General features: G+C 41.9%; 1 protein-coding gene across 1 annotated transcript in view; it reads right to left on the bottom strand.

Annotated features, from left to right (window-relative positions):
• The window catches only part of galnt9 (polypeptide N-acetylgalactosaminyltransferase 9), a 146705-nt gene that overhangs the window by 113493 nt on the left and 19037 nt on the right, over positions 1-14175 (bottom strand). Inside the window, exon 2 of the mRNA XM_074670057.1 lies at positions 11912-12092. Coding sequence (XP_074526158.1) covers positions 11912-12092 — 181 coding nt within the window. The remainder of the gene's footprint in view (positions 1-11911; positions 12093-14175) is intronic.

The following is a 14175-nucleotide window of genomic DNA, read 5'->3' as shown; positions in this document are numbered from 1 at the left end:
AGGACACTGATTGAATTTGCAAGGTGAAATGCCCTTAATGCTACAAGTATTCATGAGACAATATATGGATTTGTCAGATCGTATCAGTCTCACTTGCTATCACAGATTATGCGATGTGAAGGAGGCAACAGAGAGGCTGAGACTCTTTCTAACACTTGGCGAGGGTGTTATTTAAAGATCCGTCTCATTATCCTGAATCACAAACCAAAGAGGATGAAAAGAGCAGCCTCATCCAGAGACAAAGTGTTACATTGGTCATGACACGGCTGCTAACTCCTACAATGAGTAGTTTTAATTTTAGATTTCAAAAGGTGTTTCATGCTGAAGTCAAAATCATGGTGTGTCAGAGCTCCAAAGTCTTGTTCAAAGGCAGCAGCTTCGCACCTCTTCCATCATGCTGTGACCCATCTGAACTCTGCAAGCGTCTGATGCCCCGGTGAACCAGGTGTCAGCTGGAGTCAGCGGCATCCACGAGGTCAGGCCGCAGGGAGACGGCCACACAGCAGATGGAGCCCAGCATGAAGCTACAGTTACATCCTCCGCTCACCATCCCATAGATCCCTCCTCTTCATCACAGACACCGCTCTGTGCGTGAGTGCTTGTGCGAGTGTGTGTGTGTGTGTGTGTGTGTGTGTGTGTGTGTGTGTGTGTGTGTGTGTGTGTGTGTGTGTGTGTGTGTGTGTGTGTGTGTGTGTGTGTGTGTGTGTGTTTGCAGGTTCTCTCCTCTCAACAATACGAATTGGCTGGAGAGAAACTGGCAATTATGTGGGATGGCACAGCAGATGGTATCTTATTTGCTTGGGAAATGATATAGTAAATGTTTTGCATATCATTACATTAAAAGTGAGTAAAATAACTTTTTTCACATCTGTTGAGGAACACTTCTTATACCAGCTTCTAAACTTTAACCAATTCTCTGCAAATTCAGCTGATTGTTTTTAATTATGGATAACCTCCCGCTCCCAGTGATAAGCAGGTCCAATTCCACTGTCCCAAATAATTAAAACAGTTTAGCTGAATGGTCAATTTTTGCTTCACCTCTTCATGATTCAGACCCTCTCAGTCCATCCCTTTAAAGTCTGGTTTATACTTCTGAACTGAATTGACAGTTCACCCTACTCCGAGCTCTGTGTAACCCTTTTTTCCACATACAGAAGCCTAGACATGTTGTCTGGTGTGCACCTCCTCCCATATGTAACTACCTTAAAATACCAAATAAACACCGGGTTCCAATTAAACGCCCGTTCCAAATAAACGCTGGGGGTATGGTAAGTTACTCGGCGCAGCCTACGAGCCGCAGTCAATTTCTTTTGGGGTTTTTTTCATTCCACGGTCGTAGTTACAGAACACACATGCAAACGCTGAGCTCACAATTGACAGTTGACTCTTGAAAACTGATTTTTGTGAAAGAAACATAATCAGACTGTACCTTATTAGTAGCGGTGCAACGGATCATGATTGATCTGTGATCCGTTAGGATCGACGTAATCGGTTTGGCACACACATGACCCTACAGCAGTGTTTTTTGTGCAGCAGAAGCCCAGAGTGCTCGCACCAAACACCCCCTCCCTGCTCGACTGCTCACCTGCTCGTCTGCCGTCTGCTCGTATGCCCCGTCTGAGTGCAGACTCAGATGGGCCCATATTTTACTTGACCCAACACACAAATAAACGGACTCCCACCAAAAAAAATCTGATATCGGTCTGCATTCACGCTTTATTCAGAGAATTTTCAGCGCCTTACTTTCACACAAAAACACAGCTAAATAAGGCTCTAGTTCTCATCGTGTCGTAAAACGGCACTACCTCTGCTGCAGAGCCACAGCTGGGTACGAGGCGCTCGCGGCTTAGTGTATCAGTCCATGCGCACGGCGTGCCAGACTGCGGGGTTTCTGGCTCCACCTTTCGAGGTCGGATTGGTATGACTGGCACCCCAACAGAGGGTACCAAAAAGTGGGACAGTACGGGTCAGTAATTTGGGGATCTGTCCAGGTTTTAGCCAAAGAAAACACCACAAAATGCGTGCCATACTGAGATGAACTTGGTAGAAACAGGGCTCAAGTGTCTGAACAGCTGGACATGCTGAGGATAACAGAGATGGCATAAACCTGTTTCCCACCTCCTTCTCATAGCTCTTTGGACGCTCTCTCTCTCTGTAGATATTTATCTGTTCTTTTAAAGCTCAGAAACCAAAGAGCAGCCTTTCCTCTGTTAGTGAACAACGATGCATGTTGTTCTAGGATATTTTGGTCGTATTGAACGCCTCATGAACAGGTGGTAGTGTATAAGTGTATTCACGTGTGGCTGTTAGACTGTTTTCACATTCTAGTTTTATATATTTCCACACTTCTGGAGCCACGTAGTTGCTAATTCTAAGCTTACAGACTGTCCCATGCTTGTTTGTTTTCGCCTTTTGAACCTTATGTCCCTGTAGAGTTACCGTAGAGTGCTGTAAAGCAGATGTCATTGCTGTAATGTGTCTGGTTGTGCTGATGTGTTCTGTAATAAAGCCAAGTGTGGCTGCTGTTCCACAACAATGTACTAAACTTTATTTTATTATTTTATCAACTTTTCAAGGTTGGATGAGCTTAGAGTGCTCAGTTATAGATGCATTCACATTCAGCAACAATTTGTGCACAATGGCAACTAACATGAATGATTGGAAGAGAAAATCAACTCCAATGCAGATCACTGGTAGATCAGAAATTGCCAAAATCAGCTCCGTTCCTTTACTAGGGATCAAGATTTGAACAGCCCTAGTTTGTACAATTATCATCTTCACAACTTTTGTATACAACTCTTAATTAAAGACAAAAGTTGACATTGCTTTGTAAGGGTCTAACTCTCTTTTCGCCCTAAAATCAAGAAACCTTCAATTTTTAGAGCTTTCTTTAGCGTTTTTACTTTAACTCTTTGGATTCTCGCACAGTGCTGGATTTAGGACTGCTGTAATGTGATACTGTCTTTATTACTGCCTGAGGAGCTCTCTTTATCCCTGACATGACACCTTTATTTATTATGGCATTGATTCCTGCACAGGAGTGACAACCCGCTCCTTAAAGTCCCCTTATAGCCCCACTGTCTAAGCAGGCTGGTACTTGCTGCTTGGGACTGTGAGAGCTTAATTTCAAGCACTGTTATCCATCACTTCCATTACTGCAGCCCACATGCATGTGACAGCAGAGGTAATAAAAGGAAAACCAAAGCACAGAGTGTTTATGATGGAGCACGCTGCGTTCGTCTATCTATACGTTAAGCCCTGCTCTCACACTCCACTCATGAGAGTAAAAGGCACAAGTGTTTTGATTGATAACCCTTCCACTGTATCATTTCAGTCCTTCCCCATGCATTTATGCTCTCCCTCAGTAACTCCTTTGTTCCCTCTCACAGCTCTCTCTATTGCCTCTCTCATTCAACCTTGCCAGGTCTATAAATACAATGACAAATCTGGCAGTGAGTTTGAGGGGGGGACTTTTTGCGGCGCTGCGCTCCATTTGCAGAAACATCGGCACAACATGGAAACTGTGCAAAACAGAGTAATGTATATTCCTCTCCCGCTCCGTGCTGCGGCCGGCAGAAAGGCCGAGCTTAATGAATGAAACCAGAGTAATATGTTGGAAATGTCAGAGGAGGCGAAGCAGCCTAGTTGAGATGTGGCGTGAGGCTGGATATCAGTGTCCAGATCCTAAAGTGATATTGTAGTTCCATTGCCCTAGTTACTGGATCCAATTTAGGGCATCGCTCAGCCTTAAATTTGTACCTGTCTGCAGCAGCAGGGAAGCCTGGTAAAGCCGTAACAAGATGAGCGATCGACTCATCTGTTTGTAATGGGCCTGAGCTTGCCGGACAGCGCTCATAATTTGACCCGGAACCAGCTCTGACAGAAACAGAGCGCCAGATTAAGATGTATTCCCATCACACCTCCCCCTCTTCCTCTTCTTCCTCCTCCTCCTTTGCCTGCAGCCTGCTCCCTCTGCCTTTCCCCTCACCAGACGCTCTTATTTGCTGTGAAATTTTACATTAACCTCCCGTAACCTGCCCACCAAAAGCAACTTTCCAATCCAAGCAAGCACTCCTCTCAGAAAGATAATCGTTTTCCTTGTCATTTCTTCGTCCAGCCCCCTTCCATCCAAGAGATAAACTCTACCACTGGAAAGAGCAACAATTTGCTGCAGGAGCTCCTGCACCGCAGAGACCTTATGATCCCATTCTGCAGTATCAGACATTTAGGAGATGAGGTAAGCCTGTTTCTTCTGGCTCGGTCTCTGGTTATCACCCCCAGACAGACACAAACATAAAGACCAAGACTCTTCGGTAACACACATCAGCTGTGCTTCGATGTAGTTTTTGGGGTCTAACAATGGTTTTAACAGGAAATAAATCACATCATCACAAAGTGAAAGCACAGATAGAGGAGCAATTAGGTGCAACTGAATAAGAATCCTCTCGAAGGACAAGAAAAGGAACTAAGAACGAAGCTTTTTTGTTTCCTCAAAGTGGCACAACTTTCATCATTTGTTCGCTTTAAGGACGTTGGTTAATTTAGCAGATTGCACGTCTGTCCTGTTCTTCACCCGCTGCTGTTGTCACACCTAAACTTTCCAAGGACAGTAAATGGCAAACTCCAAAGAGCCTGCAAAAGTCACTCAGTATCTCAGCTAGGAAGGTCACCGCAGAAATGAAGAGCACGGAGAGAGACAGATACAAGCCAGCAGGCAGTAAAAGGGGATTACAGGTTTTTGTGTGAGAGACAATCCCGTCTGTAATTATTATGAATCAGTTTTGCAGCAGACAGGCAGCTTTGCAAGGAGACAAAAAAAAGTGGTGAGACTGTGCAGATCGTTCAGTCATGGCGGACAGACTTTGCTCGCCCGTAGTCATCAAAGTCCTCGGCTCAATGACTTCTGTTCAATTAAAAGCCCATTAGAGAAGAGGTGCCTGGTTCCGATGTTTAACCTCACTTCTGCATTGCTGCAGTCACCTTTTGCCTGCAGGACATCATTACAGAGAGAGAATTAGAAATCAGAAGATTGAAACTTTCTTTTACGCTGTTTCAGGAAAAAGAACTGCAGCGGACCAAAGCAAAGGAATGAGACGCTTCAATGGTTCATTTGGTGAGGACAAATAGAAAAACATTTTTCTGTGACTCTGAGTTCATGGTCACGCTGAGGTTTTATTACGAATCTCTGGCTGACATTGAACTCAACAATTCAACATGTTTAGCAACTGAGTGTGTAATGAAACTGTAACGTGAAGATTGCGTGAGGTACTTTATGTCTCATTAACATCAAACAATCATGTAACTCGTGTGTACACAACCAAAGGTTTGAGAATGCCCAAAGACTTCAAACCTCGACCTGCAGCGGTGAGTATTGGCAACAACTCCAAGACACAATACACACGATAATTTGGTCGTATTATTATGCTAGGATCACAATGTATCACGATATCACAATATTGTGATATATTGGGATATTTTAGACGGTTAACTAAGAAAAAATAGAGATATTATATATGAAAATCGCAGTGTTACTTAAAATTGAAAGGACAAATTGATTTGATTGAAAACAACTTTTATATTTAATTGTTTTTTTGTTTTGTTTTTTAATACTGAAAGTCAAATACAATGTCACATACACACAAACATAAAGTGTATTAAGTCTGTCACTTAAATGACTGTGACATTAAACTAATGTTGCAAAGAAATCATTGGGTTAAAGGCGCGGTCAGTTAGTGTCATCAATGTTTCTCAAAACAAATCTGATATTGTGTAAAAAAGGTACTATGATTCTGATCTTAGCAGTCTGTTGCACTGTAAAAAAATGAAATTTAAATGATCTTAAACCAAATTATCCAAAAATAGAGAGAAAACATCAATACCATGGCATCAAAAAACCACATCATCAGGACTCAAATATTTTAAATATACTTTGAGATTTCATTTATAATACAGTCTATGGGTAACATACAGCGGAGTAGCTCTTCAGTGCTATCTGCTGCAGTGGAGGTGCGCAAGTCGTATTTTACTTGAAACTCCACTAAAATATTTTTTGTTTTGTTTTGTTTTTTACAAAACTATTGACATCAAGAGTTTATACCAGAGGTCAAATTATCGCAGTATATTGCTGTATCAATATTTTTTTTACTTTTCTAGTTCAGTCATAGGCCAACAGAGGATTTCCATGCTGACTGGTTATCGAGGCAAGTATAACATGGGGTAGTTCCAATTTTTCAGCTCTCATTCAAAATAATAATAACAAGAACAAGCATCTTATTTATCTTTGTGTTGATATTTCAAGTAATTTACTGGAAGGATTAATTCTATTCAAATTTGGTCTGAACCCCACATTCGTTTGGTTTCTTCTTCCTCTTTATCATTTTTTCATGTACGCCCACAACTAGCCTCTCACATCACATCCATCCCCAATCTGTCTCGTTATCAGATCTGATGGGTTTTAATTCAGGTATATGTGTGTCTTGTGTCATTATTAGTGTTTAGTTTGCATGTTTTAGTTCAGTCTGGCTATAAGTTTATCCTGTACCATTTTATTTTGTTGTTATGTCTCTCCTCTCATTTCAGAGACTTCACTTTCTGCCCTGATGTGTTTCCCGCCTTTGTGATTGTTGTCCCCACTGTCATTGTTTCCACCTGTGCCCCATTATCCCTGAATAAGTAGTTTGTGTTCTTTTGTTGTACTGTTTTTAAAATCCAGGTTACTGAGATTTTTGCTGCCTTTGAGTCTAAGGTTTTCCAGCTGAGGTTTTGTTTGTTGCTTTCTTGCCAAAACTTTTCTGTTTCTTAGTTTTTTTCCCCTTTTTGAATAAAGCCATTTTATGTTGCAACATAGAGGGTCCTTAAAGGTTCTTGTCATTCTGTCACTTCAGTTGCCACTCAATTTTTCCATTGTTCCCTATTAAAGACTTCTACTAGTACAAATTATTTGTGCATAACAGCCCTCTGGGTTTTCTCACTTCTTTGCACTTTGCACCACCTCAAAAACATGTCACTGGTTTGTCTGTTTGAAACTGGTGTTGCATGACAGCAGCTTTTGTTTGCTCTTACATATATATAAGTGTAATCTAAGTTACTCAAACGGGACAATTTTAAAATTGAGGTCATTATTCACTAGTCAAAAAAACATATAAACTTTCAATGAATAAATACTGCTTACTGCACCTTTGAGGTTTTGTGCCTGGTTTCAAGTGAGCTTCAGCACATTATGCATCCATACTTCAACTACTCAACCTGTCACACCAGTGCTGATGATCACAAAGAATTTAGACAAAAAAAAAGAGAAGGCTTTTACCGTGGTGCATTAAAAGGACGGTTTCTATGTTTTCATAACACTTCACTCCTTAAAATAGGAATACAAAAACCAAATAGAAGGGCGAACAAACATCACACTCTGTTTTAGCACCTCCTTACACTCTGATCAGGGAGTATCACCACGCTCACAATCTAAAGTTACCATGGTTACAGAGGGATTTTCATGGATCTATGTGTTGATTTCAGCACACAGACACACAGAGGTTCCTTCAATTCCTGCCGGTCTCTCCTCATAACAGCCATCCGACTCCAGCAGAGCTCCTTTAGAAGTAACGCACCTTTTCAGGGAGTCTCTGACCAGCTGTTGGGTCCACATCCGAGTACCCCTGACGGCTCCTATACCAGCTTTAATGAAGCAAACCTCCCACACAAACACAGCAGAGTTCATTAGACACAAAACAACCCTAAAAGTCCTCTATAGAGCCAAAACACTGCTGGCAGTGAAAGCGTTTGGAAACCACTTTTCTTTCAGGGAACACTTTCTAAACCACAGGGCTTTGATGTTTCTCCTGGTCTTCAAAGCGTTGGTGACGTAACACAGAGAAAGCAAAGGGCTCTGTGTTTAAAGGTGGTGGGGCTGTATTGATTTAAACAGAGCTACACAACAAATTTACAAACCCCGAACAGACAGCTTTACCACGGCTGGCTGTCAAAGGTCTTGTTTGACATGACAGGTGTTGTTTAGGTGTGGAGGAAGAGTGAGCACGAAAACATTCAGTATGGAGAAAATGTTGTGTAAAGGATTAAGATGAGGAAAAAAAAAGGAAAATCAGCAGACCCAACCCAGGAAACTCCTCCATCCGTACAGAAACACAGAAAAAAGCGAAAAACACTTCCTGATCCTGCAGCGCTCTCTCTCCTCTTGTGTCTTTTTGTTCCCATGTTTTGTTGAACCCGTTGATTAAAAAGAGGAAATTCCTGAAACCCTTCCCTTCCAGAGGCGCTCTGTGCTGACTTTATTAATTAGTGAGCTCCTATTCTCCCCCTCCTCCTCCTCCGTCTCCTCCTCCCTCGCTCCTCTCTTGTCTAATTTTTTGGGGTGTGAAAAAGAGCTCAGAACAAAGCAGGGCGGATGAAATGAATTGTTATCCCCGCTAAAGCCCTCAGAAACTTCTCTTGGCCGTCAGATTTGCTCTCGGTGCCTCCGCCTGTCGCCATTGTTCTTTGACATTGTGTGATATGAACGCCACTGGCGGCGCTGATTACCCCTCCTCCCCAATCCCTCTCTGACTGCCTCGCAGCTGTGGTTCAATTTCTAAATATAAAAGTTATTTGAAAAGGACCATCACGGCCGCTCGCTGCGTGTCCACTGGGGCTCTTTCATTGAAAATAAAGTAATTCAAGATTTCTTTTGTTGTAACATTATTACAAAGCTCTTCAGCTGTCAACGTGGTCTTATACGTGTCCTCTCAAGCCAAGGGATTAGGCGTGTCTAAAGTCATTTTCTTTTGTGTGACTCCCCACAGCAGAGGCCCTGAGATGCTCTGAGACTAGAGTGACTGTAATACGTTGACTAAAGTGTGAAGGAAAGATTAAGCAGAGTTTGGAGAGAAGACAGAAGAAGAAGATGACACATATTAAACAGGAAGAATGTGTGAGGAGAGGGAGACTCTGGGGTAACCGTTAATCAGAAAGCTGACAGTTTCCTGACAGCTGACGGTGTCAGGGCTGCCGGCTGCTTTCTGCCAGCCATATTGCCTGTCTTCTTGTGAGCCGACATTTAACAAAACTCATGTTGGAAAACCGATAAAACTCTGCAGGAAAAATCAGTACGATTGCCTCACACCAGTTACTTTCAGTCCAGTTACTATAGTTATAATTTTTTGTTGAATTGGGCTTTTGAGAATAGTCTTTAAATCCAGTACTTTCACTTCTACTTGAGTAGTTTCTGTGTGAGGTGTTTTACTTTTCATTTTTTTACATTTTATCAGTTACCCACTTTTTAATCTGATCTCCTGCTCTACTCCAGATTTTTTATTTCTCCTATCAAGTTAATTCTAATCAAAGGCTTGATCATAAGTACTGTGTAAGATATGTATTGTCAGGCCTGGCAACCACAACTTGGCAGTGACAATCATGGGCAAATCACTACCTGGCGCACACATGCATGTCCTCACTGAAGCGACTCTCTACTCAGCTTAACTCGATAACACTCTCTTACTGTCAAAGATGGACAAATCAGGTCCAAAACAGAAGAGATGTGCCCCCAAATTCAACTCAACTTGGTGCAAAACATTTCCTTTTCTTGCTCCGAGCCATGAAGATACTAAAACACACATTTTGTAGGTTTGTAGGTCAGATTTCAGCATAGAACACAGGGGTAACAGAGATCTCCTGCTTCGTCAAATTCTAATGTTGGCAGGTATGAACAAGCAGAAAGAATTTTATCTGTTTGTCAACCACGTGCCTGCAGCTGATTGGCTGACCTCTCTGGTCAGTCCAGTGATCAGGTGAACTAACGTAGAGGAGAAGAACATGCTCATCCTGACATCACAACAAATCATTTCACTGGTTCGTCCATCAGGTCAGTAACTACTCTGGTTTAGTTGGAGCTGTTTTAGCTCCAATGTTTCACAAAATAAAAGGATGAAGGACAAAGGGTGTCAAATCATTTTGACACGCAGGTGATCAAAAATCTGTAATGTTTATCACCTGTTACATTAAGACTGAGTCTTTTATTGTGAAGGCCTGTCTGATCTGATGAGAAATAGTCTCTGAGGTTAACGGTTATTTGTTGTCACTATGTTTCCGCTTTAAATAGAATTTGTCCTCAGGCCCAGCAGGTGGCAGAAATACTAAATATTATTATATCTAAGACTAAATAACTCAGAATAACTTACTATACACAAGTTATAACTAACTACAATCCAAGTCGTTTAAGACCACTGAAGCTTTGTCGGTTATCTTGCTCTTTGGAAAGATCAGCGTATGACCACAGGGATAAATTAAAATGTACTTTCGTAGCACCAGTTTTCAGCAAATAAAAAAGATTTAAGCAGCATTTTAACAGCACTTTATCAAATGCTTTTAATGTAAAAGAAAAAAAACAAGAAGACCAAGTATGGAGCCAGGGGGAACTCCGGCAGATGCTTTTTCATTCTTACATGGAAAAAATACTGCAAAGAAACAGAGATTGAATAAAGCTGACACCTCTTTCCAACCATAGTCAGCTCAATGTGAGCCTAAACCTGATCCTGATAAGAACAAGCCATCCTGCAATCTGGACACACTTCACAGTAAACTCTTTGAACTCACAGCAGGCTGCGTCTTGATGTAGGGAGTGTCTACAAATTACTAAAAGAAAATACACAAAGGAAAGTCAAATATTCAGGAGCTTCAATCTCAACGTGTTGTTCTCACATTAAAGCTCTCCTGTTGGTTGGACTTCTGACAGTGTTCTGACTGCATTTGGAGCTTTTATATCTGACTGGAATTTTAAAGATTTTAAAGAAAGCACTTCTACTTTAAGCTACTTTTACTTAATTGGATTTGCAGACTGCTATTTTTACCTCTATAAGGTTTAATCAATGCAGCTGTAGTTGTACTTGAATAGCATATTTCAGCACTCTCTCCACCCCTGGCATCGAGTGAAATAAACACAAAGAGAAGATGAAAGGCGTTTTCTCACCTGAATTATGATTTCACCATAATTTATTCACTCTTCTCAAAGTCACTGCTATATGACTCATGTCATGTTGGGTTGGTGTAAGTTTACAACGTGCCATGTGCCGCTGGGAGCCGGGCGCAGTGAGTGCAAAATTAGTGTCATAAACCACCAGGTGTAGAGAAACATCCCCCGCTGCATGCTGTTAAGTTTACAAGAGTGACATTTGCATTTTTCTGTTTAAAATGGAAATCAGTGAGAAGCAGATTCTTCTCATCAGCACCTCAACAACAGGTTCAGGGGCTTGTGTGTTAAACAGTAGCTCTTTATGAAAAGTGAAGACATTAAAAATACTGACTTAAAACTGAAGCAGGAACTATTTTGAGCGATCCATCCACTGACCTGCACCTGACCTGCTCCTTCTTTATTGAATCAAATCACTCTGCTGCTGCATGTATTAAAGTTATACATATCAGATTTTCTCACAGTCATCATAATGGGATTTAAATCCACACGGTGTTGTTGAACTGTTGAACTGAAGAGTGTCGGACTAAAAATAGCGTCATGTGTGCAGTGTGCACTTTTGACCCAGCATCAGCTAGCAGAGAAATCTAGTGAATCCCAATAATCCTCAGCACTGTGAATTAACTGCAAGGCTTTATCATTTCTGCCTCACCTTGTCCTACAACTCAACTATTTTGGCAGAGTAAATGTCCTGAAAAGCCACCTCAATAAAACAGAAAAGAGGGAGGAAAACACTGTGTTCCTGATGAAAACGCCTGGCAGAGAGCTGTCCGTACATTTTGTGCCGTCATAAAAATAGAGCCCATCAACTGCAGCAGGGACTGAACTGGGAAACCTTCCCGTTACAAGTCTCTCAAACATCATACAACCCCGCCAGAGGGGGAAACAGGTGTAGAGCTGTAGATGGAAGGAGCATGTACAAGACAGGAAATGAGGGGAAACAGGAGGTGGATTTACTTTTTAGGCCTGTAGTCTGGGATGCTTCTGTCCAAGGAGATTCGATCGCTAAGCTGAGCGTTGTAGCCGTACTCCTCGTATTTCCCCTCGGCATCTCGACTGTCCTCTCCCAGAGTGGCAGCAGCTCCCCCCTGGCCAAGGCCTCCGGGGCCCTCAACTAGCCCCATGGGCTTCGCCAAACCTGCAGAGGAAACGACACAGCAGAGAGAAAGTCAAACAGATGAGCAGGCTGCAGGAGCAGACACGCAGAAGGCGAACAGGGAGAGACGGGTGAGGAGAGAGGCCAAAGCAGAGATGCAGGTGATTGACATTTGTACAGAATCTGAGGAGATTGGTGTTTGGCAGATCCGAGACACAGCCGGGCTCATCCAGAGGGCATCATTACGCTGTCTCTCTGTCTGTGTGAGGAAAAAGCTGCAGAGCACCCACATGGACACAGATGTTACATCAGAGGAGAGCCGAGCAGAGGCTGAGACACAGCGATACAAGAGCAACAGAGAAATACAACAGAGTACAGTCTCAGCTGGATGGGCACATCAGTCAGGAAGCTGGAAACAACAGTATGTGAACACACAATGCACGCCACTTAGTGAAAACTACAGACAACACTCATTTACCAGGTGAAATGTGTTGCGTGGACATCATCCTGGTTAAGATGGTTATTTTGACTCCTGACAGGGTAGGAGCTGAGTGGACTTTGAATAAGACGTTACACAAACAGCTGGTTCCTGCTAAGTAATCTGATTGGCCAAATGGTGAACCATGAGTGCTGTATTACTCCACCTCAGCCAGGTGTTTTAAATGCTGTTAATTAACATCACAGCTGGAGGTCTTTATCCCAATCAATGAAGCCAGTACCTCCTGATTGTACAGGCTGCCAAAGCAGATGTCAGGAGTATTAATTCACTGGTTACATGATCAGTTAATACATTACACCAGGTTACTGGTCTGGAGACATACAGGGGACACAGGCCAGTTCAAGTCAAGTTCCTCATTACAAGCAACATGAGTAATGGATGAAACAGAACTGTAGCATGTTTTGTTCAACTTGTATCGTCTGTTCGATTGTTTTACAGTTTGGAAATCTGTTTGTTGTTCCTCAAATTAACAAGTGTGTTCTTTATTCTGCTGCCCTTGGAGTTTATTGTTCTCACCATGATGGTTGTTTGTTTGGAGAGTATATTTTCTTTGTAACACTACTTTTCCTTGTTCAATACAACTTTTTCCCAGGATGCAAAGGGACAAGGCCATATATTTGTTTGTAGTTGCGTTGTGCAAACCCAGATCATTGCAGAATAACTGCTGCATGTGGGTCAGAATGAACATTATCACAAACAGATTAACCCGTGTTTTGGCCCGTGCTCTATCATTTTCCTGTTTAGCTTTCTTCGGCTCTTTAACAAAAAGTCCAGCTCTTTCTTCCCACTGCTTAACAACCAGTTAATGTGGTGTCATCACAGGGACTTTGCGTCTGAATGGGGTAAATGGATTCATTTTCTCCTGGGAAAAATATGAGCCATGAATACAAAGAACTAGAATTTAGAAATAACAAATTTGGTTCTGATAATCTCATTTTAAATCCTGAATTATGAACAAGAAAATATATAAAAGTCTGACTAGTCCAAGACATCTTGAAAAGTCTTCACGGGGGTTTTAAATGTAAACACAGTTTCAAGCTGGGGCCGCCCCAATTTTCTTCTTGCAGATAGAGGAAGATAAATTTATTAGTAATACACCTCTTACCACCGGAAAATCTGTTCATCATCATGTACTGACCTAGGCCAGAAGAGGATAATCACACAGAGTGGGCTCAACTATCCCATGGACCCTGTTTTGGTGGTCCAGCTCATCTCTCCATTGAATGTTTATACTGGAGTGTCCTTGGGCAAGAAGCTGAACCCTAAACTGCTCCAGGTGGCATAGCCAGCGGTGTGTGAATAGCATAAATTAAAACTGAAGCATCCTCTACCATCAGTGTCTGAATATGATCAGGAAATGTTTCTAATTTTCATCAGGAAGCTTTATTTTTTCAAATGACCATGAAGATATTCAAAAGCACTTTTTAAGGTTATTTTACAAAAATTGACTTTCAGCATGAAGTAGAAAGAGTGAAGAAGATTTGGTTGAGGTGTCATAAAGAGATTAAACGGAGTGACAACAAACCATCTGAATCACCAATCATCTCAGAGATATTTTTTGACCTGACTGTTTTAGACTTAAGATAAGAGCTTAAGTGCATGTCGTATCAGTTGCTTAATTGTTTT

This window comes from Halichoeres trimaculatus, unplaced genomic scaffold (genome assembly GCF_033239565.1).
Source record: "Halichoeres trimaculatus isolate MK-OKI-2021-1 unplaced genomic scaffold, fHalTri1.1 fHalTri1_scaffold_5, whole genome shotgun sequence".
Classification (NCBI taxonomy): Eukaryota; Metazoa; Chordata; class Actinopteri; order Labriformes; family Labridae; genus Halichoeres; species Halichoeres trimaculatus.
The sequence above is the reverse complement of the archived record's forward strand: the minus strand, read 5'-3'. Positions and strand labels throughout refer to the sequence as shown.